This window comes from Megascapheus bottae, chromosome 10 (genome assembly GCF_031878675.1).
Source record: "Megascapheus bottae isolate mThoBot1 chromosome 10, mThoBot2.hap1, whole genome shotgun sequence".
In the NCBI taxonomy this organism is placed as follows: Eukaryota; Metazoa; Chordata; class Mammalia; order Rodentia; family Geomyidae; genus Megascapheus; species Megascapheus bottae.
This window is the reverse complement of record NC_143518.1, coordinates 54414012-54440499: the sequence shown is the minus strand read 5'-3', so window position 1 is coordinate 54440499 and position 26488 is coordinate 54414012. Positions and strand designations below refer to the sequence as shown.

Below are 26488 nucleotides of genomic sequence, written 5' to 3'. Positions count from 1 at the left end.
GCTATACCAATAGAATTAACCCAGGCTTCCCCAGGCCTGACTTAGAGCCACTCTTGGGAAGAATCAGTGATAACTTCATCCTCGGTTCTAGGGTCTGACAGATGCCTAAAAACTTTTTGAAGGAATTGGTTAAAACAGAGCTTTGAGGGCCGGGAGTTTGGCCTAGTGGTAGAGTGCTTGCCTAGCATGCATGAAGATCCGGGTTTGATTCCTTGGTACCACATACATAGCAAAAAGCCAGAAGTGGTGCTGTGGCTCAAGTGGTAGAGCCCTAGCCCTGAGAAAATCCAGGGACCGTGCTCAGGCCCTAAGCCCAAGACCAGGACTGGCCAATAAAAAAAAAAAAAAAAAAAAAAAAAAAAAAAAAAAAGAGCTTTGAACTGCTCCTTGATTTGGGGCTTGGGGTTCCCTTCTCAGACTGGGTCGGACTCATATGGAGCAGCGTTCTGCAGAGGAAAAGTATCTCACTCTTCCTTGGGGTTCTTGCCTTATTGTGTCAGCCTCTCCCCCCTTACATTAGCTCTCAATTTTTGCAACACCCTTGAATCATGGGATGCCTTGGAAGATTCTGATAGAAGGAGGGAGGCCAGGGAGAGAAGCTCAGTTGGCCCATGAAGCAGCTTGGGTACCAGGATTTTGCAAACCCCCCTGGGTAATTCTGACATACAGCTTAAGGTTTGAATGATTGCTCTCGAGAATTTTGTTGCTGCCTGGGAAAGAAATGGTTCCTACTATTAAAACAAAGTTTAGCTGCTAAAGCTTGCCTCTCATAGCTAGCCAGGCTGTAAGTCTTTAGTTCCAGAGAGTGAGATTTCTGCATAATTGGAAATGGCACTTTAAAGCTTTGATTTGGCAGTTGTAAGGGGTGGATGTTTCTTATATTCTTGGGAGAAACAGAAATATTCTTACACGAAAATATGCCAAGACTGGGTTAGCTTGTTCTGAAGCTTTCTTTTTCATTCTCCATCCAAGAGTCACAACTCCACTAGATAGATCTGTCTTTGGTTTGGTACCCACAGGAATTTTGTGTGTGTGTGTGTTTGTGTGTGTGTGTTTATATTTCTTTTTTTCATTATATTTTTATTTTTATTATAATTAATAGAACGGTTACATTCACCAGATAGAAGGTGCATTACTTCACAAACATTGATACCCTTTCTCATGTCTTGGTCCCCATTTCCCTCCTCCCCACCCCCACCCCTCATCTTGTTTTCCCCCCTTTCCTATCCAATTTCAAATAACTGAATAAGCATATATACAATATATCAGATATTAAAGTGAAATAATGTAACAATGTGAGATAACCAAGGGACAGCAAAAGAGATGAGAGATAACATAGTACATTAAGGACAACAATCACTCATTATATGGCTTTTGTTTCTATATCCTAGAGGTCCTTTCATTTAGCATCATCCTATATGGCCTTTATGTGTCTAGGTTTTGCTCTATTGTAAATCTCTGCTAGGAGAGCCCAAGGTTTCTACTGATTATGACAAATGAGGGAAGCCATTGAGCCTTTGTCACAGGAACTCTTTTTTTGTTTATGTTCTGAATCCATCACACCTGGAGCCTTCTGCCTCCCTCCCTTCCTCATTGTCTAGATACTGTAAGCTTACCAAGGACAGGAGACACTTTCAAGAAAATCATTTTCCTGGGCTGCGAGTTTGGCCTAGTGGTAGAGTGCTTGCCTACCATGCATGAAGACCCGAGTTCTATTCCTCGATACCACATACATAGAAAAAAGCTGAAAGTGGAGCTGAGGTTCAAGTGGTAGAGCTCTAGTCTTGAGAAAGTCCAAGGACAGTGCTCAGGCCCTGAGCTCAAGCCGAGGACTGGCAAAAACAAAAATCATTTTCCCATCTATTCAGTCTCCTCAGATCTGAGGAGTATAGTTCAAAGGTAGCCTGGGCAATGAAGTATGTGAGACTCTTATCTCCAGTTAGCCACTAAAAAGTTGTAAGTGGAGGTATGGTAGGGTTTCAGCCTTGAGCAAAAAAAAAAAAATCAGAGGGGCGGCGCTCAGGACCTGAGTTCAAGCCCTAGTACCATACACACAAAAGGAAAGAGAAGAAATTCACTTTATCAAGGACAAAGTGACACAGGGGACACTCCAGAGAAGAAAGGAAAGGTGGAAATGACCCCTCTATCCCTGGCCCCTGCCCAGCTCATGTACATAGTATGAGAAGAAACTGAACTAGACCCTCAGGACTGTGGTCACAAAGAGTTTTCCTCTGGTACTGTATGCTCCAGGGAGAGGTAGGCCTAGGGGATCAAGCCCTGGGGTTGGGCTGTGCTGGCAGAAGGCATTTTGGGCTCTGAATAGGTGTGGGAAGTTGCCTTAAGAACAGGGGAATGTTTCATTCTTCATTCTTAGGGTTTTGTTTTTTGTTTTTTCTTAATTTCATCTCCGGTAACATTTTCCTGCTCTCTTCTCCCCTCTGGTCACTCAAGAATTTCAAAATCAATCGGCCATCTCCTAACCTCTAACACTGCTTCTTTCCTACTCAAAGAGAGATTGCCTCTGAGCCAAGAGGATTTCTTTTTCCTGTCTCCAAGGGAAGGAGCTTATGTGTTTCCTGGTCGCTGAGAGACTGAGGCCCCCTTTGGGAAAGGCCATGATGATTCTATAAATAGCCCTGTCAGAACAACCTGTTTGCTACTCAGCCCAGCCTGGCTGGGAAAAGCCTTACTGCTGGTTCTTTGCCACCACCTGGGAGCTGTCCCTAGTGGGTCCCCCCAGAGGCCTCTATCCATTCCTTTTGGTGGGAAGTGGAGGTACCCATCTGAAGTCTCATGAGGCAACAAGAGAGAAAAGAGAAACATGGCCCCGGGCCCTCAGAACATGGCTGAGTCCTGAGGCAGTGTGCTTTGTTTGGGGATGGGGGTGTGGGGAGCTGGTTTTGAGTCAAGTAAGCCTGTTTCAGGAGGCCCAGGGCTCTCAGGCACTTCCTGCTGGTTGAGCACAGTCTTCTCAGGTTTGTCAAAGTGGGGTACCTGCTGGTTTGGAGGAGAACCAGCCTGTGAGCTCAGCAGAGCCCTCCTGTGCTCAGTAAGGTACACACACTACATTCCTCCTCTAACACGCTGCGTTGTTCAGGAAGGCTCTAGGACCCCAGGAATCTAGAGTCACCCAGACATTTGGAAGCACATGAAGCCTGCTTCTTGTAGAATGTCAGATGCCTCTGTTGATAGGTGGAGAAACTGAGGCCAGACAGGTTCGAGGACTTCACAGACCACAGAATCCTTGTTGAGAGCATATTTCTTTTTTCTCTTGATGTCTTACTCTGTGGGTGACCAAGGCAAACTGCAGGCTTTGTACCCTCAAAACCTTCTACAAAATGGAAAAGCCCAAACAACTGCAAGCTAGATAAGGATTTATAAGGTCCAACACTCCCTCCATCCCATGAGATATACTTAGCAGGTAGTCAGTCGGTGTACTCTTACAACATTTCTTCTTATTTTGGCAGGGCTGGGATTTGAGCTCAGAGCCTTGTGAATGCTAGGTTGGTTCTCTGCCACATAAGACATACCCTTAGCCCCATTTGCTTTAGTTTATTTTTCAAGTAAGGGTCACACTGTTTTTTTTTTTTTTTCCTTTTTGTCTAAGGGAAACCTTAGTCTTCAATCCTCCCATCTTTTCCTCCTGTGTAAATTAGAATTCCGAATGCTTACCACCATGCTTACCTTGTTGATTGAGATGACAGACTGACCTGGACCCTCCTGGTAGCTAATCTTACAGTGTTAATCAAGTGAAAGTTTTTAGTGTCTGTCCTCCAAGGGGAAAGGTTTGCTAGATAAAAATTTCTCTTTCTGGGACCGGGAGTTTGGCCTAGTGGTAGAGTGCTTGCCTTGCATCCGTGAAGACCCGGGTTCAATTTCGGTACCACATACTTAGAAAAAGCCAAAAGTGATGCTGAGGCTCAAGTGGTAGAGCTCTAGCCTTGAGAAAGTCCAAGGACAGTGCTCAGGCCCTGAGCTCAAGCCCAGGACTGGCAAAAAAAAAAATCTCTTTCTGAGGACTCTGAGGACTCTTCTTCATATGTGCTTTTCTTTGTAGATACGGAAATAGCAAGTTGGCTATTTTTGTGGTTAGGATTTATACTTAAGCACAAGTGGAACACACTCCTACTCCCAGGCCCACTCTGAACTATCTTCCTTTTCAAGGAAGATGACAGTAGAGAGTGGGGACTGAATTACTCCCTGCTCTGCTCCATACTTCTCTTCCCTGGACAAGCCCTGTGGACAGCAGCCAGCTTTGATGGACCTGGGGCCAGTCAGGGAGACCCCTCCCTCTCTGCCAGCTGCACACATACCCACCCAGGCCCCAGGCTGAATACTTGCCTCTGACCAACTTGGCATGAGAAGAACAAATACTAAAAATAAGCTAGCTCCAAATGCAGATCAGTGAAGATAAAACAGAAGTTTTATAACTGCTGGTCTATTTAACTATTGTACTGTGCCATCTCAGGGCCTTCCCCTGCCCAAGACTAAGCCCAAATGGTTCTTCATACAGGCACCTTCCAGTCAGTAGTCTCCACTCTACCCATTTGGCTTTATCATCTGTGGCCTCCTCTAGCCTGTCCCAGCCTTGCTTTTCCATGAGACTGTGACAGCCCTATAAGATGATGAACCACCTCCCTTCCTGCCCAACGTGGTGCCAAGTCGACAGTCACAGTATAGAATCTGACCATCCTGTTGTGCCATCCTCTCTCTTGCATCTTACACAACCACAATGTGTTAACTGAGTATACTAAGAAAATTAAATTGACAGGTAGAGCTAAGGTAACAAGAACCAAGAAGTCATGTGTTTGTCATGCCAGTATGCAATTGGCCAGAACTCAGTCACATGACCACATCTAACTATAAGGGAAGCTGGGACATAAAGTCCAGCTCTGAGACCAAGTGAGAAAGGAAACAGATTGGTGAAGCTTTAGGTTCCCTGATATGCATTCCTCTAGCCACCTTCTCTGTACATTGGAAGTTCTGTTCTTGGTAAAGGGCATGGCCTCTTTGACCATGTACCTTTTTTCATCTGTCACTGAGAGCCTGCTAGTTTGTTTGGTTTTGTTGCATAATTAGCACTTTTATTTGAAGTGCTAACAGAATATTTTATCCATTTCAACCAGGCATTTGTTTCATCATGCAATGACCTCAGAATGATTGCTTTGAGGCCTAGGAAGCAATGTTTTGCCTAGGCCATCTGAGAGCCCCTTAGTAGTAGGCTCCGTGAATTCTGTCCCAATCCTATCTAGTTGGGAATGCCAGGAAGAGAAATTCCCAGCCTGTAAACACAGAAGTATCTTTCAGACGACTGCCAGGGCACTGACTTCAGGTACTGTCTTCACAAACACCTATCGCTTCCAGAAGGGAATTCTGACTGCTCCCTTTTCTTCATTACAACATCCAAACTCTTACAGTAACCAACCCCAGGAAAAACCTTGTATTTCTGAGTATAGGTAGGGGATGTGGAGATGGATAAGCCAGAGCCTCCACTCTTAATACTCCGTGGCTTCAGTGTGTTAGATGAAGGAGGAAGCTGGCTCAGAGCTACTTTCTCCATAACCACGGGCCCTGATCTAGGGCTCCCCAGGGCAGCACAAGCAAACGCTGCAGGGCAACACTTCTGCAAGCTGATTTCAGGATGGTTTTCCAGGGAAGTTTGCTGAGACACTGGGTACGAGATCAATGAATTTTTCCCATAACCCTAACAAGAAGAACGATCCCACTGAGTGAGCAGAAAAGCATAAGAACAACTTGCCCGATGTAGTGCGGCCCCTCCACCCTGCCTGTGATTGTTCAGCTGTTTGTCCTGGAGCATGGGACGGGTAAGGCTGAGCTGAGTCTCTAAGCAACCAGACCTGGTACCTGCTGCCAGCAGACAGCATGGCCTTTCCTCAAGTGGGGCCTCTGAAAGTGATGGGGACCAAGGAACCTGTGGTAGGAGGTGGGAAAACCTCATTGGACAAATTTTATGTCTTTTTCCCAACCACTGGGAGTGGCAGGTTGGGGAAGACAGGACCCAGTAAGCTTCTCATTTGTTTTTCTTTCCCAGTTTAGTTTGAGAGAATGAAAGATAACAGTTCGGCATCTCAGTAGTTCAGCCAGTGCAATGGGCAGAGCTTTGCATCTGTGGAGGCCACCCCCTCATCTGAGCCTGGGAGTCCATGCCTGGGCCTTGGCTCTGAGATACATCAGGAAGCCTCCTCTAGGTCTGTCTTGAGGGCACTGTGCTGTGAGCATCATGGAGCTCTGGGGTTTGAGATAATGCAGTGGGTATCAGATATATGAGATAAGGCACATAGCCCACAGATGGGATGAGACTTTTCACTAAGTGGAAAGGCTCAGTTAAGTCACTGGACTTTGCTATGCTTTCTGGGCACTACATTGTACTTCTTGTAACCCTGTGTCTGCTAGGTGCCATGATTGTTTCCAAGTAACAGTGAGTCTCAGAAGGAGGTGAAGGAATGTGCCCGACACAATGCGGCTTTGGGCCCCACTCGTCTAATGGCAGCACTTCTCCACACAAAGCATGCTGCTCCTTCAGTCTTTGCAGAATTCTTCCAGTAGCTGACACCCTGGCAGGGAAGCAACACATCTCCCAAATGAAATATCGTGTCAGCCTCATATATCTCGGAGCCACTGAGCCTTGGTATTTTGCCATCCGGAGACAAAGAAAATCAAATGCCCTACCCTTGGGTTTTTATGACACGTGAGTAGGCATGCATGTACACATGTGTACACAAGCACGCACACACACACACACACACACACACACACACACAGAATCCAAGTTACTTCATAACTAACTTTTCAGTATTAGGAATTATCCTCAAGCACCTGGCTACAGAAGTGTCAGCTGGAGCTGGAATGGTGAAGAAGAGGTGTGGGGGCTGCCACGATGCCCAGCACCACCCCAGCTCTAGGCTGAAGGCAGTGGCAGGAGCCACAAAGGAACATGTCCTCTCTAGCAGGCAGGGCAGGCTGGCATCCTGGCTGGTGATACAATATCTAAACCATTCCTCCAAAGCGTGGGTGTGCTGGGCACTTGGGACTGGCTCTCCATCAGCCCCCATATCCTAACCCACCACCGGTCACCACCTGTGAATGTCCTGATCCCTCATGGAGCCCAGCGCCCCACAGGGAGCTGTACCAAGAGGTGGACTCACCGCTAGAATGGTAGCCTAGCCTCAGGAGCAGAGGCTAGGCTAAGTCCCCACTCTGCTCCTAAGTCCCAGCTTCCATCTCCACAACTTATTCATCTTCCCAACTTAGCTATTGAACAGTAACTCCTCAATCCTTCTTCCCCCAGCCCCAGGTCCACCTTCTATTCCTTTTCTCTATCAACTCTAGGAGCCTCTAAGCTGAATTATACGGTGTTTGTCCTCCTGGGTCTGGCTTGTTTCACTTAACATAGTGTTTGTTACAGCATATGTTTGAATTGCGTTCCATTTAAGGGCCAAATCGTATTCCCCTATGTGTCTACGCTACATGTTGTGAATCTGTTCCTCCATCAGTGGATATCAGGCTGCTTCTAGCCTTTGACTATAGGTAGTAATAATGCCATGTACAGATATGCTCTATCTTGCAGATATGCCCAGGAATGAATGAATTGGCTGATTTGTATGGTAATGCTGTGTTAAAGCTTTTGAGGAATCACCATGTTGTTTTCCATAGTGGTTTCTTCATTTTTATATTCCTAAGCATAATTTTCCACCATGCGATAGTGTATTTTAATGCAGTCTTCTTAATGGGTGGGAAGTGGTGTTTCGTTATGGTTTTGATTTGCATTTCCTTAAACACTAGTAATGTTGAAGATCTTACCGTGTGCTTATTGACTGTTTGTAGATGTTCTATAAAGAAATGTCTTTTTAATTCCTTTGTCCAGCTTTAGTAAGACTGTTCATGTTTTTGTTGTTGAATAGTGAGAGTTATTTTTATATTCTGGATATCAGTCCTTTGTCAGCTGTATGATCTGTAATGGAATCCTAGCTGTTTAGCCATCCTTCCATTGATTGATTGGCTGACTGATCGATCAATTAACTGACTAGGCCTTGCTGTGCTGTCCATCTTGTTTTAACATAAGATATTAATATATTTGTGCGTATACTCAGTGTGATCATAAACTACAACTTTCTGAATGACTGTTTTTGTGGAGGAAGAGGCCTACGGCGACAATTCTCAGGACTTGGGAATGTCATCGTGTGGGTCTGGTTGAATGGTTCCTCGGGGATGCCGGTTAATGGCAGGAAGACTTCCACGTGGCGTCAGTCCCAGTCACCACCCAGTCCTTACACCCTGCAAAGCACCTGTGTGTGTGTGAGCAGTCCTGCTTTCTCTCTACAGCAAACATACACACCAGCATCCCTCTAGGAGACTGACTTGCTCCAATGCACAAAACTTTGCCTGGCCTGCAAGGAACAACCCGGGAGCACACGGGAAGTGGGGTCTCAGGGTAAAGGGCAGAGACTCTGTGTACAAGCTGGGCTCTTCACTGAATCCTTGAGGGGCTTTGGTGAGACTGTGGTTCTGAAAACCTCAGAAGCAGTGCCGGGTGGTTGGTAACTTTCATTACAGTGAGGTCAGGCCCTGAGGCCTTCACTTCACAGGGCTGTCTGGGCCTGTGGCATGCACCATTGGCCCCTGGTCCTCAAGATCAACTGAGGGGTCACTTCATAGAGTGGGCCACCATGCCCAGGCCCAGGGACATGTTGGCCCTCTAAGGGGTGTGCCAGGATGACTTTCATCATAGGAAACAGATCTGGGCTGCCTAAAAGCCACTGGGTCTTTTTGTCCCAGGCAGTTCTGTCCTAGTTCTGTTGTGCCACATGCAACTATCTCTTCTTCATGTGACTGAGGGATAAGTCCGCCAGGATAGGACCACACCCCAGGGTCACCTCCCAAGGTGCCTTTCTCAGTTCTCAGCCCAGAGGCAATCAATCAGTTACTACTGGCTGGAGTGTCCCCATTGAGTCAACATCTGGGGACTTCATTCTCCTCCCAGTTTCTTCCCCTTCTATCTTCTGACTCTACCAGAGCTGCTCACATGCTGAAGTCCCTTCTCTGCTGTGCTACAGACAGCCTATTGGAGAACAGTTTAGAATTGCCAGACTTTTTTTTTTTTTTTTGGTGGATAGAGATGGTGGTGGTGGTGTCATCAGACCAGACCAAAGGGAGACTAATGGCAATGAACCTTTAGTTCCTGTGGGACCCAATGACCTCTGATTGTGGCATAAACATTGAGTGGGGTGTGTGAGGCCTCACTCACACAGATTCTGGCTTGTCCTTGCCTCAAGGTTCACATGTAGAATGGGTCCAAGTGAACCCCCGGGTGTTGGGGTCTGAAGGCCTCGGTACCAGTCAGGACATCCCCAAGGGCTGCATCTCTGGCTTAGGTTTGAGCAAGTCTTCTACCAAACAGTGAGACTATTGCTGGCAGATCTGCAAATTGCTGAGAAAGAGGAAATGTGGTAAAGGCTCACGGCAAATGGCTTCCGGGGGGTACTCGTATTTTGTTTTCTTGAGATAAACGAAGTGAGAGAGGTATAGATCTACTTAAGTGGGGCCAGGCTGTAGAGAGGAGAACCCGTGTGGTGAGTAGTGAAAAAAGCAGTTGCGGAAGTTGTCATCAAATTTGATGTGCTTCTTGCTACATTTCAAATAGGCCTAGCTGTTCTCTGTGCCCCCCCCTCCCCAGCCCCACACCCAATTCCCTGAAAGGAAGAGGAAGAAAACACAAAAAGCCACCCTATCTGATATGTTCGATCTCAGGCCATCGAGGGGCCTGAGAATTTCTTTGGTATCACTTCATGATTTCACAGATGAGGAAACAGAGATCCGGTGAGGGGAAGGGACATACTGTAGGTCACAGGTCATTTGATGGTCTTGTAGTTGTTCTTACTGGCAAGCTGCCGAATAGGCCTCAAGGCTGATTTCCAGTCAAAGCCTGGAGCTCCTCCAGGTACAGATCAGTATATGATGCTCCTGGAATGGACCATCTGACATCCCACGGGCCTTGGGCTGAGACTTTCTCAGGCTTTTCCACCCTCTTGGCCATCCAATTAACAAATATTTATCTTACACTTCTTTGGGGGTAAGCCCAATGTAGAGCTGAGCCCAGAACCTGGGTGTAAGCATCAGACAAAAATCTACCTTCATCATCATAATTATCACTGTTGCCACTGATGGCTGGGGTGGTCAGGGAAGCCTTACCACTGAAGGGACTTCAGAAGAGCAGAAAGAGGAACGTGGTGAAAGAAGTGGGCAGAAAGAAGTGGGCAAGAGAGAGAGAGAGATGGGATTAACATATGTGGAAATAATCTTTGAACAAAGTATATAGGTAATTAGATACCAGGGAAGCCATACAGGTTCTGACTGCACAGCTCTATGTGGTTCTTGCAGCCTGGGCTTTCATTTAGCAAGCAGCTGTCGAGTGGAATGTGACAATTTTCAGCTGTGCTGCCAGAAGAATGTGAGGCTTTGGACTGTGTTTGGGAGTGAGCCCCTGAGCATCTGGGGAAGCCCAGCCGGTCCACCGCCACCCCACCCCCACCTCCTCCCTGCATCCTTACTTCCTCCAGCTTTGCTGTCTCACTGGCAGAGCTGGCAGAGAACAACTCTGCTGTGACCATCTCGCTTTGGTCTGTTTGGGGAATGCATCCATTAAGAATGAAGTTACTGAGTGAGGCCCATTAACTGGAGTTGTGAGGTAATGGATGACTCAGGAGAAAGAAAGGGATAGGAGACAAGTCTACCTGCCCGCCTCTACTTGGGAATTAAGATGTCACAGATCTGATACTGTCTGAGACAGAGGAAAAGAGATTGCTGAGGGAAGCTGGAACCGTATCCCAGGCCATCCAGATGACAGTGTGTCCCTGAGAACACTTGTGTCCCTGGGCCAGATTCCTTAATCCAAGGTGAACTAGGGCAGACCCACCCTGCCCTACCTGGGGCTGCTTCTGAGATGCCAAAAGTAGAGTTGTGTAGTTGCCACAGATCGAAAAGCCTATAAAGCCTGTCTTGTGTGCATGTGTGCGTGCTTGCATGTGTGTGTGTGTGTGTGTGTGTGTGTGTGTGTGTGTGTGCATGTGCTCATGCTGGACTGGGGCTTGAAGTCAGGGCTTCACAATTTTGCTTAGGTTTTTCACTGCAGACTGACACATTACCACTGCCAGCTGGGGGTGTAGCAAAAGGAATGAAGGAACTCTAGGCATATGGGCAATCGAGAATAGATGATCAAGAAACGAGAGACTGGAAGTTAACTCAGAGGGAGGGATTTGTTTCCTGGGATAATAGTAGCATTGCATGTCTTTGGATGAGTTGAAGAACTTCTCAAACGCATTTGCACCCATGGTCTCATTTGATTCTACCTTCACTTCAGTCCTATGAAAAAATAAAAACATTTGATCTCAAATGTATAGATGAAACTGAGGCTTACAGTTGTCTGACCTTCTCAAGGCCACACAATTAGGCATGGGAGTTAAAAAACAGACACAGTTGTGTTCATTCTGTGTGTGTTTATGGAACCCTACTGTGTGCTGAGCTGGAGCTAGGCTCTGAGGTGCTGTGATGGGACAGGAGAGGTGTGTCTGCTTTTTCTCACAGAAATTAGACTAAATTGAAACCCCAAACTGGCTGCATTTCCTAGGAGAAAGTATGACTTTCCACTGTAGGCAGTGGAATATCATTGAGGTTTTGGGGTTTTTTTGTTTGTTTGGGTGGGTGGTACTGGGGCTTGAACTCAGAACCTCACACTTGTCAAGTTGGTACTCTATCATTGAGCCAAATCTCCAGTCCTGATTTTCTCTGGTTTCACTGAATGTTTCTGCTGAGGGATCCTCGTGATCTCAGCCTCCCGAGTTGTAGGCTTTCTGGTTACTAGACCCAGCTTCTCTGAAGTTTCTTGAACAATTGGTTATCATCTGCTTCATGCTCTGTGTATGAAGTGCATTGGGCACAGAAAAAAAAAATAGAAAAAGTACAGTGTATGAAATTAAGGAACTTCAGGATAGCAGGGAAGAAGGACCATTCCTGATGGACTACTGTGAGGCAAAGGTAAGCAGATGCGTACTTAAGGACCAGGCAGGATAGTGGACCCTGGCTCTGATCTAACTATAGTTCAGTTTCCTGGACTGTGAGACACAATAGTGGTAACGCTCTGTATCCATTTGCCATGAAGGTTAGGTGAATGAGTGCATGCTGAGTGGGACAGCACAACTTTCATGGTGATGATGGGTCATTGTCACTAGCTTCATGGTCATGATTATCCTTGGTGCCACTGGTGGCTAGACAGGTCGGGGTGTGGGGGCTTGCGCAATAAAGGGATTTCAGATAAGCAGGTGAGAGAAAGACATGGGCAAGTTGTGAAAGGGAGAGTGAAACTTTGCAGCAACATGAAGTTTATGTGACTTAGGTCAGTACTGAGTTCGAGTGAATGTGTGTGGCTATACCTCTAGGACTGGGGTGCTGCCCTCAGTCTCCTCTGCCCACTTCTCTCTCTGGGGGCTCATTTGTACTACCCTGTTCCCACCCAGGGATTAGAAGCCACAAAACTTTCTCAGAGCTATCCTCAGAGCTTGGTTATCCCCAGTAGCCCAAATTAGGACTTCCTTTGTTGTTGATTAGGATGCAGAATCAGCCAGTGTCTGGTTATTGTTGCCTTAAGGAAAACAAAAAGAAAAAAAATGGATTTAGGGCAAATGTGATCTGAAACAGGCCCTGGCTTCATGGGAATGGCTCTTTTTATTTATTGTTGAGTCTTTGATTATGACAACACCGATCAAGATGCATTATGTTGGGCCTTAATGGGTCATACATGTAATCCTAGCTACTCAAGACATTGAGATCTGAAGATCCACAGTTCAGAGCCAGCTCAGGCAGGAAAGTCTGTGAGATTCTCAGTTAACCACCACAAAGTAGAGCTGTGACTCAGTGGTAGAGCATTAGCCTTGAGCACAAAAGCCCAGGGACAGCACCCAGACACTGAGTGCAAGCCCTAGGACTGGCATTTTGTTTATCAATTGATTTTTGTTGCATGGTAACTCCTTTGTAGAATGACTTAAGATAATTTAAAAATATATTTGACTAGAAAGCTTCAAGAACTGCTCTTTGGAGGGGGGAGAGGGCCATTTTTGTTCTTACCCTAGTACCCCCAATCCCTTTTCACTTGACTTCATTCCAGTAACTTGAAGAATGCTAAGAGGGGTCACACAGCCTTTTCTGTGTCCCAAGACTTGTGAGATAAACCAATTTTTCACCAGTGCCATGGATAAGATGGCTGCACTGGGAACAGCTCAGCCATCTGCTACCAATGTTGGTAGCTTAATCGGAGCTGATGGATGAATTCCATGCCAGATGCACTAAGATGTGTAAACTCTCAGGAGAGACCCCTCATGGACCAGTGCCTGCATTTGTTTAGCCATAACAGATTTCCTCTTTCTTATCTATGTGGGTCCACCACAGGAGACAAAATACTATCTGTTTGGTTCCCAGCTTGGTACTCATGGGCAGAAAGAGGAATCTTCACTCAGAGGCCTTGAGAATCTGGCAGGTGCATAGAAATCAGGATCTTAGCCTTGCCCCTAGAAGATTACTGCATGGTTGATATTATTCATGCAGTAGAGACTTCCTTGAAGGTAAACTTTGCAGGCAGTGTGCATCCATTGGCACTAAGAAGGAACACCCAGCTGGGCAGAATAACTGGGGAAGTCTCTCCAAATTCTCAAATGCTGCAGCAATGTTGTAATCACCTGGGAGAATTTTTTTTAATCCCTATACCCAGGCTGCATCCCAGACTAATTAAATCAGTCATCTCTGGGGACTGAGCCCAGGCAGCGTATTTCTAGAGATCCCCATTGTCCAGGCAAGTTGAAGAACCACTGGTCTGGGTTATGTGCCATCTCCTGGGCAGGAAGATGAGTGAATGCTTGGTGAGAGCTTGCTGGCTGGCCTACTTCAGGAGATGATTCATTCGGCCCGTGGGGCAGACCTTGTCTGGCAGATTCAGTGTGGGCAGCAGCCATCCTAGACCAGGAGCTGGCATTTCAGTGTGAGGTTCATCGTGTTTGTCAGCCACACGCCAAGCTTCTGACAATGCCAGACCTCCAAAGGGTTAGGCAGGGCTGTGACCCTCTGTGCTGGGCTCGAAGGTGGCCATGTCCACGGTAGTGTACGTCACTTCCTCAGGTTTGTTCTGGGGAAGGAAGAAAACAGATGGGTTTATCTGATGAAGAAAAGGGGAACAGGAAGGAGAAACTTGAAAACAAGGCAGTGCCAACTGGCTGATTCCAAACCGGGGGAGAGTGGCCTGCAAGTACCTCAACACAGCTGCCTTTGCTAAACAGAAACGACTGCAAGTCGGTTAGAAACCGACAGCTCTTCCAGAGGCCTCTCCTGCTTTCTTTCTACCACTTAGCTCTGATTTTTTTGGAGATGAGTATAAGGGAACCCTTACCTCCTGAACAGAGACAGCATGTAAGCCTTGAAGATGGGCTGAAGTTAGCATACAACAGACACCAGACAGCTGGTTGTTCTGACTGGAAAAGTCCAGAGGGAAGGCGATAGAGCCACTGCAGGCATGTCTGATCCATGGAGATATGTGTGGCTGGTGGGATGTCAGGGATTGCAGAGGAGAAAGACAAATGAGAGTTTTCATTTTGAGGATCCCGAGATTCACACATGTGGTGAAATCACCTGGTGCACACAGGACAGGACAGGACAGGACAGGACAGCCTGGTGCTGGCTTTCCCCAGAGGTAGTCTTCTATAGAAACCTAAATAGACACACAGGAAGATGAAAATGGCTTTGCTTCCTGACAGTGCCTCCCACTCTGGAGGTTAGCAGTCCCTCCTTGTCCTTTTCACAGGATTCCCTGTGTCCTTGGGCCTCAGGATTCTGACCTCTGCTCAGAGGAGTTAACTCGTAGGGCTTGGTTTAGTAGCTATTGGCCACAGCTCTGCAGCTCACAGTTCCAGGGCTTGTCATGGAAGTGGGAGTGATGGGTCAGCCCCTTCAGCAGAAGATGGTCATATGAGCGCCTGAGAGGAAGGACTTCACTCCTGTGTCTGCCTCTCTGGGCACTAGCATGGGTAGGAATCTTCTCTTCTCTTCTTTGAACTTTAGTTTTGTGATCTGTAAGGTAAGAATAATGTAAGTAGAATGTAAGTGGAGATATGGGGGAAAGCCTGGCACAGACAGAAAGAGGACAGGTAGAAAGATAGTCAGGGAAAGATGGTGTGTGGAGAGATGAGAGGCCAGAGCCACAGACAGATGCCGGACACACCCACTCCTCTGGACAGCCATGGGGGCCTGACATTTTACGTGTTCTGTGGGATTGGAAAGTGGTGGAGGAAGTGGTGGTGTGCCATTCTGTGTGACGCATTCCTACCAACAGGCTCACAGAAGGGGAAGGTTGAGGACAAGCTCTGTGGTGGGTGCCTGTTGTATTCGAGTGGGAGAGTGGTGTCAGGATCACAGAGCCTCAGCCAGGTGTTAGCGGCATCAGAGCCATCCCTCTGTGGACCTCAGTTTCCTCATTTGGCAAACGAGACTTCTGATGTGTCCCAACTCTGCCACATTCCTGAGATCGGGTAAATTCTAGAAGGGTTTTGAGCAAGCAGCTCCTGTACTCCCAGCCACACAGGGCCACTTGAAGACCAAGCAAGGAAAGAGTGGCAATGAACTTGAGCAACATCCAGAGTTAGCTGAGGGACACAGTTGCATAGGCCCCATCCCTGAGCTTTCTATAGTGTAACCAACACTGACCTCCACTTCAACTTGTCCTTCAAGGCTAGGGAAAGGAGATCCCGAGAATGGAGGGGAGAATGAAGCATGATGTCACAGGAAGAACCCAGCAGGATAGACCTGGGTTTCTGCTCAGTTCTGCACATCTTGACGAGGGAGTTAGATACGCTCGGTCTCCACCATCCGAAGGGGTTAAGCACCTGTCATTGAGGGTTACTGGACTATCCTTCAAAGTCTAAATGAGATCTTGTATGCCAAGGACTTGGCACACAGGAGGTGCTAATAACAGCTGGTTGTCCCTGCTCCTCGCAGAGGACGTGCAGCTCAACTGCCACATTCTCTAGCAGCTCGCTCTTTCGCTTGTATGCACAGTACATGGACCAGTGGTATGGGGCTTTAACCGGTGCCTGTATGTCTATTTTCTGGGTCTGGGAAATTCTTCTTTTTTTCCCCCTCCCTCCCTACTCCCCCCCCCGTCCTTTTTTGTGTGATGGTACTACGGCTTGAACTTAAAGCCTCACATTCTCCCTGGGGTTGTTGTTGTTGTTGTTTTCACTCAAGGCTGCCACACGAGCCACACCTCCACTTCCTGTCATCATTTCTGTCAGCTTTTGCTGGCACTAAGTATATCACTTACATGTCTAGTTGGACTGTGGTATCCTCAAGACAGACCATGGCTTGTTTTTTATTTTGTAGCTCCTACAACACCTGGAAACTTACCTTCTTGACAAAGGGGGTAATGAGTACCTGTCAGTAAGGGTTGGTAAACCATCTTCTGTGAGCAAATATGGTTCTGTCCATCCACCAGATTCATGGCCAGGCCTGGGGCTTCCCTGGGCAGTTGGCCTCGTTGTTCTCACTCTTGTGGTTCACTAACATCCAGGGAAGCTGGTGCTCCTTCCTTGATGAGAGAGATCTTTGGGAGGCATGACCATTCCCCCTCTAGTCCTGAGAATCCCCACTCACACCCTCCACTTCTGTGTCTGCTGCAGAATGTCTGCAAGCCCGTGGAGGAGACTCCACACCCGCCGACGCTGCAGGAGATCAAGCAGAAGATTGACAGCTACAATAGCCGGGAGAAGAACTGCCTGGGCATGAAGCTGGTGAGCGGGCGGCTTACCCCCCTGCCCACGCTGCCTTTTCCTGGCTGTCTTACCCTCTGGATCCCCAGGCTCCACCCTTACAATTCCCCTCTCAGGGCCCCTGGAGACCTCAGGGACCATGGAAGGTTCTACAGCCTGGTAGGCATGAGGGAAATAGAATGGGCTTTAGAATAAGATCCAGATCTAGTCTATTTCATTCAGTTTTAACTTGGGGAAACTGTCTTAACATCAGCTCTGTAATGCAAAATAAGAATATTCAGGCCAAGATGTCAGGTCTTGGTGGAAATAAATGACAAACAATGACCAGTGACCCAATGTTACCCAAAGGCCTCTTCCTTCCCATTAGATTGCTAGATGCCCTTATGGGTGTGGGCTCTGGACTGCACTGGTGCAGAAAGGCCATCTTCAGTGGGGAGCAGAGATAGTAGGAGCCTGCCCTCTGCTGGTGGCTGGCAGCAACTGGCACTTTGGGGCTTCTCCTAGAGGTAAAGAAAATTGTGTGCCAGAAAAAATGGTCACCTATAGGCCCAAATTTACCTTTAAGGCTACAAACTCTTCGGGCTGGATCTTTGGATGTTATTCTAGAGTTTTCTTGCTCCTCCCTGTTTGGAAGATGCAAAAAATAAGCCACTGCAGACCTTGACTGTAAGAGTGAGAATTCACCAAAGCCAGGCAATTGGCATCTGCCTGGTGGCAGCCAGGCTGAACTTGAGTTGTGAGAGAAACCATGGCAGGCCCACTGGCATCTCCTCCTTGGGAGATAGACTCTGAACCTTCTTCATCTATGGGGAAAAGAAGGTCCATTTCCTTCCAGCATCCCAGGTCAGCAGAGACAGGACTCAGGGAGATGGGCGGGGGCCTGCCGGCCGGGATGGCTCTGGGGAGAATGGTACACAGTGGTAGTCACAGCTGTGGGAGACAGATCCAGACCCATCCAATGCCTCTTGCTTGCAGAGTGAAGACGGCACCTACACAGGTTTCATCAAAGTGCATTTGAAACTCCGACGGCCAGTGACCGTGCCTGCGGGCATCGGACCCCAGTCCATCTACGACGCCATCAAGGAAGTGAACTTGGCAGCCACCACGGACAAACGGACATCCTTCTATCTGCCGCTGGATGCCATCAAACAGCTCCACATCAGCAGCACCACCACGGTCAGTGAGGTCATCCAGGGGCTGCTCAAGAAGTTCATGCTGGTCGACAACCCCCAGAAGTTCGCACTTTTTAAGCGGATCCACAAGGGTGGTCAAGGTAGGAGTGACCCCCCAGCCAGAAACCACCCCGCATGACTCTCCACCAAAGTCCCTGCCAGCCCTGGGTGGGAGGGCCCACTTCTGAGTGCCAGGAGCCATCACAGGGTCATTGAGAAGCCATGGACGAGCCAGGAACTCCCTCTGTTGTGTCCCTAGCTGCCCATGACAGGAAAACCTCACCCTGAGCTCCCGTTTCCTCCTCTGTGGCAGGGCAGATATCAGCCCACTATTCTTTATCTTTTGGAAAATGATGTACATGGAAACACATTTTAATCTCTAAGCAAACACCAAGACAAGAGTCTCCCTTTGTCTTCTTTTCCCTTTGTGGGGTGAGGGCAGGAGCGGAAGGCCTCATGCGTGCCAGGCAAGTGCTCTGCCACCTAGCTACAGACATACCCTGCCACATCTGTTCTTGTCTGGTTCACTGAGATCCACTTCCAGCCCCACCTCTGCATTCCCAATCCTATCCCACCCAGCTTTGGTCCCCTCCGCTGCCGCCGCCGCCTCCTCCTCCTCCTCCTCCTTCCCCTCCTCCTTGAGTGCCCAGCCTCCTTTCTTGGTTTTCAGTGCTCTTCCAGAAACTTTCCATCGCCGACTGCCCCCTCTACCTGCGCCTGCTTGCTGGACCTGACACTGATGTCCTCAGTTTTGTGCTAAAGGAGAATGAAACTGGAGAGGTTGAGGTAGGTCTGGAGGCTTTGCACAAGACCAGCCCTTCGGGCCCATTGGGTGGGTTCCCTGACTGCCCATTATAGACAGAGGCCATGAAGCAGCGACAGTGGCAGCTGCAAAGTGACTGCTGGAGAGCTGGGCTGGGCGGAGTGTTGGGCCAGAGGCTTGGCATCTGAGTTAGGATTCCTTGTCAGCCCCCAGCGGTAACAAGTCAGAACCTGTGCCTGGCAAGGTGCCCAGCAAGCTCTACCTCTGAGTTTCACTAGGAAGTGATATTGTTGAGCATTTGTCTCTCTCCTGTTCTTGGAAGACTGATTTCCTTCCCCTAACGAAGCTAACTAGTATCTGGTCTTGTGGCATAAATGGGGGTGAAACCATAGTCTGGGATGCTTGAGGAGTGACAGATTGAGGGGGTAGGGGCCTCAGTTTAGTGGGGTGCCCAGGCTGTAAGGAGCAGTGGTGGGGACTGAGAGTATCTGGGCCAGCAGATCTTACCCTTGCCAGGGCAGCTCCACTCAGAGTCCAGTCTGTTCAAGCTATGGAAGAGCTTGTTTGGAAAAAGGATTTCACATGGGTGTGAACACTGCTGGTCCTCTGGAAAGCTCATGGGCCTAGGAGTTCAGAGACCTGAGTTTAGTTCTAGTTTGCATTCTGCTGCCACCAGCTCCTTAACTGTGGGCTGGCTACCTTCCCCAGTGGAGCCCCAAATCGCTCATTTACATAGGGTGGGAAGTAGACCAGATGAACCTAAAGCACTCAGGAGTCTCATTCCTTGGCCTCATTGGGACCTTTGCGCCTGCGTCAGGCTGAAAGGCATCAGACTTGCTTTGCACCCTGAGGAACCTGCACAGGCCAGAACTGAGGCCCTCCCCAAGCTTTACAGGGTGCACTATGGCTGCTGATCTGCCAGCATCGACAGAGGCACCCTTTTCCCACTGGAGGAGACAGGCCAAGAGGGTGGTTGATGTGTCCAGAGCCACCTCGCTGGTGAGAAAGGTGATAAGGCCCCAACCTCAGCATTTTGAGACTTGGGCCATCCAACCTCCATCCATGGCACCCACTAGGCAGGGGCAAAGCACGTATGAACCACCGACAGGAGCTGCGGGAAGACGGCGGCAGGCTTCTCATGGCGTTCTAACACATTTCTCTTGTCTTTCCTCGTTCATCTCCCTTACTCCTCACAGTGGGATGCCTTCTCCATTCCCGAGCTCCAGAACTTCCTAACGATCCTGGAAAAGGAGGAGCAGGACAAAATCCAGCAAGTACAGAAGAAGTATGACAAGTTCAGACAGAAACTGGAGGAAGCCTTAAGAGAATCCCAGGGCAAACCTGGGTAACCGGCTCGCTTCCTCTCCTCCCAGTACCCCCCCCAGATTTATTTTTATTATTAATTATTATTTTGCAACAGACACTTTTCTCAGGACACCTCTGGTGGGTACATTTGTGCCTGCCCAGCAGTTCCAGATGTGGCACAAAGTCTCTTCCATGGACAAGCGTTTGTGTCGGGGTTGATCTGTGCCCACCCCTCAGTGCCCCTCTGCCAGTCACCAGTACTCATGTGAAACACACAGTATCCAGTCATCTCTCAATCTGCAAGCCTTCTTCAAACCAAATAGTGGCCTCTCTGGTCACCAAACTGGAATCTTATCACAACAGTCGGTGAAAGTCAAAAGGAAAGGAAAAAGGATTTAGAGCTCTGTGTTCTGCCTCTGGCTTTGATTCTTCAGTTTCTCTTTATTTGCCACTTGTAGTAACTTTATTTATGAGTCAGACATTGTAGCCTATCCCTTTAATAACATCTGAGCTAAGCCTCTAAAGGTCGGATGAGGCTTGTACAAGCACTGTCCACTTCCCTGCAGTGTCAACGAGTCACATTTAAGGGAAATGCATCTAGTCACCAGTCCAGGATGCTCAGGGAGAGGGGCACCGAAGGTGAGTTTGGCTCAGAGACTCACAGAGAAGCTGCTCTGGCCCCGGGCCCAGGCCCTGACACCGAGAGACTGTGCTTATGTAAACCCAAAGGCATCATCTGCTTCTGTGTAGTACTGAGTCACATCATTGCCAGTAGCAGTTGGTGTTGAAGTTACACATCTAAGTTTTTAAAGTAATCATCCTCATGTATTCTCACCAAAGGGAAATCATCAATTCACCATTGAAAGTCTCCCATGGAATCAGGAAGTCAAGCAGTTAAGAAGAAGCCAAAAAAGCATTGCAGGGAAACCTGTCTGGGCTGTCTTCAGCCTCCCCGCAGTTAAGAGAGTAGAGGGCCTGGGCTGCCTTGGTCTCCCTTTGGCCTCCAGCACTGCCTCCCTTCTCCCACAGGGATCTTCGGGTGCTGCCCAAAGAGTGGCCTTGATTACAGAGGCTCCTCCACCTTGGCCAGCTTGGAGCCCTTTCTGTTGTGAGCGAGGTCTGCCCTCCCCGGCCTCCACATTGACCTCAGTGCCTTTTTGTTTACACAGAGAAAGAAAGAAAGAGCAGGGCTTGGTTGCTTGAAGTTCTGCTTCTGGTTTATTCCTGCCAGGAAGTGGACAATGGCAGTATGGGAGACCAGGCCAGGGGAGGCCTCACTCCACGTGTAGGTGAGGGTCACACGTCTTCCCATCTAGGTGCCAGGACTTGGACTTCCAAGAAGTATCATCAGATCTTCCCGTGCACAGGGTAGATCCGATTCCTGACTCTGGACATTGAGTCAAACTTAAACTAGCCAGACAATTCCAGCAAGTAGCTGGGACTGCAAAGACACTCCAATGTGGACAGAGAAGGACTTGTCGTATTCAGAGCAGGGCCCGTGTGTTCCAATCCAGCCTGAGACACCATTTCTTTGCTATCTTCCCAGGGCCACCCTGGGAACCTGGAGCCCAGGCTTCTTCATATAGCTTTAGAAGTTCTTTCCCACACCCAGGCTGAATCCACATTGCTCCTCCATCCCAGAGGAATGCTCACCCCTAGTCATGCAAACCGTGTTGTCTTCAGAGCTACAAAAGCAACCCAAGCTAGCAACTCTAAAGGACTGGACAAGCCACAGCCCCCCAGTGACCTGCCATCTCTTTTTCAGCCTTATCACTTCGCTCCCTGAAGGACTCTCCTCTTGTATCCTCACTGTGTGTTCCAGGGTGGCCTTTGTCCTTGTCCTGCATGTCTAACCAGAAGGCATGGCTTCCCCCGTACCCGCTGCCATGCTGCTGAGGGCTTTCCCTCCACAGGGACAGCTAGTTTATTTTTGAGAAGAAAGTCATGTACATATATATACATATATATATATATATAGGCATATAGCTATATATAAAGAGAAAATGTGTTTATGAAATAAGAAAATTATGGGAAAACGCAGATGTTAAAGCACAGTTAGACCCAGGACCTAGGCAGAGGTCTGAGCCTCTGGGGAACTATGTGTAGAATTCCCTCCCAGGGGTGGGCGTACTGTTGGTAGTGCCTTCCTTGGTTATGTTGCGTGTGTGTGTGTGTGTGTGTGTGTGTGTGTGTGTGTGTATGTGTGTGCGCATGTTTTGTGTTTTGAGGATATTTTCTTTTTAAATGTCTTTCTTATATGAGTTTTAAAAAAAAGTAATAAAAGCTTGTAAAAATGATCCCGGGTGGCGATTTCTTTCTAGAACTTTTGTCATTGTAGGGAAATTGGACTGGGGACAAAGATGACACACAGTGACAAGAACAGGTTTACATTTACCAGGAGGCAGAAGAATGAAGGCTACTGTTCTAGTACGAGGGAGAAAATTATCCATGCAGATGGGCCTGAAGCTGGAGGAGAAAGGAGGCATGCTACAGGAACAGTGTGTTAGAAAAAAGCAGGTGCTGAGGATGGCTAAATATCAGGATAGGCTACTGAGGGTAAGCAGTTGTTCTTTTATTTCTGGAATTATATCAAAATTAAGATAGACCCAAGGGCCAGGAGTTTGGCCTAGTGGTAGAGTGCTTGCCTAGCATGTATGAAGCCCTGGGTTCAATTCCTTGGTGCCACATACACAGAAAAAGCCAGAAGTGGAGGTGTGACTCAAGTGGTAGAGCTCTAGCCTTGAGAAAGCTCACGGGCAGTGCTCAGGACCTGAATTCAAGTGCCAGGACTGGCCAAAAAAAAAAGAGCCAAGCATGGGTGGTTCATACCTGTAATCGTAACTACTCAGGAGGCTAAGATGTGAAGATCACTGTGTGAAGCCCGTCAGGGCAGACCAACCCAAGAGACTCTTACCTCCAGTGAATCACCAAAAAGCTCAAGTGGAGCTGTAGCTTAAGTGGTAAAGTGTAAATGCAAAAGCTCAGGAACCTGAGTTCAAGCCCCATAATAACCTGTCAAGCTCAGCTGCCAAATTGTTTTGGGTAAAAATGCTTAGCCTGCTCGATCACCTGCGTGTGATTTCAATCACCCGTGTATGGGTACTAACTTAGGGCATCATGTGGTGATGTCCTGAAGGTGATGAGCCCCTGAGTGTGGCATTTACCTTTAAAAACTCTGCCCCACTGAAGCTTGGGGCTGTGCTGTTATCAGCCCGAAGGTAGACAGCAGTCTATTAAATAGCGGTTTAATAGCTGCACAGCTATGAAAATGACTCCTAGCTCAATTCACTGAGTGCTGGTGACTTTAATGCTGTGGGTTCAAGTCTCCTGAGTGCCTGAGATACAACACCACCAATAAATGAATGAATGGTGGGGATGCATCTTTGAAATTTTATGATCTTCTCACATGAAGGAAGAGAACAAAATTAAAAGGACCAAAGCCAGTCCTCTCATTTGGGTATCCTGGCTTCCAGCAAAAGAGTATCTCCATAATAACAAAACAGAAATTACCACAAAAAGCTGGGAACTGGAAATTCATGTCTATAAACCTAGCTACTCAGAAGGCTGAGATCAGAGGACTGCAACTCAAAGCCTGCCTGGGCAGACAAATCCAGGACCTTTTTTTTTTTTTTGGTGGGTCATGGGGCTTGAACTTGGCCTGAGTATTGTCCCTACGCCGTTCAGCTTAAGGCTACTGCCCTACCCTACAGCCACAGCCCCACTTCCCATTTTCTTTTTCTTTCTTTTTTTTTTTTTTTGCCAGTCCTGGGCCTTGAACTCAGGGCCTGAGCACTGTCCTTGGGCTTTCTCAAGGCTAGTGCTGTACCACTAGAGCCACAGCACCACTTCCAGCTTTTTTCTAAGTATGTGGTACCAAGGAATCGAACCCAAGTCTTTGTGCATGCTAGGCAAGCACTCTACCAATAGGCCAAACTCCTGGCCACACTTCCCATTTTCTAGAGGTTTATTGGAGATAAGAGACTCAGGTTCTTTTGTGTTTGGGCTGGCTTTGAACCTTGATCTTCAGATCTCAACCTCCTGAGTATCTAGGATTACAGGAGTGAGCCACCATACCTGGCCAAATCCATGACTTTTATCTCCAATTAACCACCAAAAACACTAGAGGTGGAGGCATGGCACTACTTGCTTAACAAAAAAGCTAACCAAAAGTATAATGTCCTGAGTTAAAACCCTAATACTGGCACCACCCCCAAAAATTTATTAAAAAATTTGTGCCTGTCTTCCTGGGTTGATCATGTACCATACAATGAACGGGACCCTTGTGTCCAGGGACCCTCCAGGCTTCCCAGGGAGAGCACCCTATCCACCACACATGGTTAAACTTGCCCAATTACGGTTTGCACCTGTAACAACTGTCTGCCTAGTCCTCCAAGAAGTATTCCTTTCAATGACCTTGCCAAAATACAGAAAGAGCAGTTTCAGCTTCTCATTGAAACTCACAGCTTAGAGTTAATATGACCTTGATACAGATTACTTGGCTTAGTATACAGAGGGAAAAAAATCCATTATACAGTCTAATTCTACATCGACTCTCCCACATCTCTGTGCTGTTCAGGGTTGGGGAGAAATGACTCAATGCAAATGTCACCATTACAAGAAAAAAAAAATGGACGCACAGGTCTTAACAGCTCTCTCATCAGAGCAGAGTTCTGGCTTTAACCACAATTAATAGAGATGGTCCTTTAGTGGGATCCAGCCCCAGTACTTACTGGCTTTATGTCTTCAGCAAGGATTAACCAGACAAGACAACCTCTCTGAGCCTCTAAACCTTCCACGGTTGTGCAACACAGATGGTGTTGGTGAAGTAACTTCACATTGCGTGCTATCTGGTTGTTGCTTTGTTTCTAAATCACGGGAAGCCCAAATTTCATTACCACTGAGTACACCCTGCTCCTTCATGTCACCGGCTTTCCAGAAGCTTCACTGTAGTAGGGTCATTTGGAGCCAATTTGTATAAATTATTTATAGGTTCCATGTGTTCATGACAGTAGATGGATTAGGGAGGAGCAGTGAAAAGACCAGTTCTGGACCTGGTACAAAAGTTAGAAGGCACCAAACGCAATTTCACACTCAGCCCTTCCTTTCCAATCTGTGGACCCTGATTGTTTTCAAGTCTTTCTTACTTCAACATATAAGAAGTGAGATGAGAAAGAATAAAGTCTGTGAAAATACAAGTCTCCTTTTGAGTACACTGGGGCTTAAACGCAGCCTCATTCTTGCTTAGCCTTCTCTGCTTGAGGCTGGTATAATAACCTGTCAAGCTTAGCCACCAAATTGTTTTTGTAAAAATGTTTACCCCACTCAACCACCTGTGTGTGGTTTCGTCCTTGTGGTTACTGACAGTGAGGGACACCTGTGTGAAGTTAGGCCCCCCCCCCCCCCCCCCCCCCCCCCCCCCCGCGTGTGACAGGCACCTTTAAAAGCTCAGTCCCACTGAAGCTCTGGGCAGTTCTCCATCAGCCTGAAGAAGAGCTGCACAGCTATGAAAATGGCTCCTAGCTCGGTTCACTGAGTGCTGGTGACTTTAGTGCCGTGGGTTCGAGTCCCACCTGAGTGTGTGGAATACAGCAGCTGGTCCCCTAACACTTGAGCCCCACCTCCATGTCCAGCTTTTTGCTAGTTAACTGGAGATAAGAATCTCTTAGATCTGACTGCCCCAAACCTCAATCTTTAGTTCTCAACCTCCTACAAAGCTAGAATTCCAGGTGTGAGCCACCAGTGTCTAGTTTGAAAGTGGAATTATTTAAGGATAAAGTCTAGGAATTTAAGAGATTTAGCGCAGCTAAACTGTCCACTGAAGGACAAGGTCAAGGATTCTAAACATCTCTGGCTTCCAGTGATCTCATCAGAATTTGACAAAAGCGCAGGTTATTTCTTAGAGAAGTGATCCTGCAGAATCTTATGCAGCACCACAGAGTACACAGACCTGAAGACTGAAGGCAGGGCCTGTGAACTCCAGGCTTACAAGGTGGAGCTAAGACTTCACTGGGGCTAAAAACTATCACAGTGGGCCGGGAGTTTGGCCTAGTGGTAGAGTGCTTGCCTAGCATGCACGAAGACCCGGGTTCGATTCCTTGGTACCACATACGTAGCAAAAAGCCAGAAGTGGTGCTGAGGCTCAAGTGGTAGAGCTCTAACCTTGAGAAAGTCCAATGACAGTGCTCAGGCCTTGAGCCCAAGCCCAGGACTGGCAAAAAAAAAAAAAAACCTATCATAGTAACTGTGATAAACTGTTAAACCGGGGAGAAATCTGGATCATGCAGAAGCCTATGGCCTTCTGTGCTGTGTGTTCCGTCTACCTAGCAGAAATTCTACAATAATAAATGTAGAGTCAGTAGTTCTTTCTTCTGTTACTTTTTAAAATTTTTTTTATTGTAATTAATAGAAGGGTTACAGTTATATTCACC

General features: G+C 47.7%; 1 protein-coding gene across 2 annotated transcripts in view; it reads left to right on the top strand.

The window, feature by feature from the left end:
* Nucleotides 1–22350, top strand: part of Rassf5 (Ras association domain family member 5) — a 64931-nt gene extending 42581 nt beyond the window's left edge. For both annotated transcript variants that reach the window (XM_090341312.1, XM_090341314.1), the window contains 4 exons: nucleotides 16731–16841; nucleotides 17796–18093; nucleotides 18663–18778; nucleotides 19952–22350. In XM_090341312.1, coding sequence (XP_090197438.1) covers nucleotides 16731–16841; nucleotides 17796–18093; nucleotides 18663–18778; nucleotides 19952–20104 — 678 coding nt within the window. In that variant the 3' untranslated portion in view covers nucleotides 20105–22350. The remainder of the gene's footprint in view (nucleotides 1–16730; nucleotides 16842–17795; nucleotides 18094–18662; nucleotides 18779–19951) is intronic.
* The last annotated feature ends 4138 nt before the right edge of the window (nucleotides 22351–26488 follow it).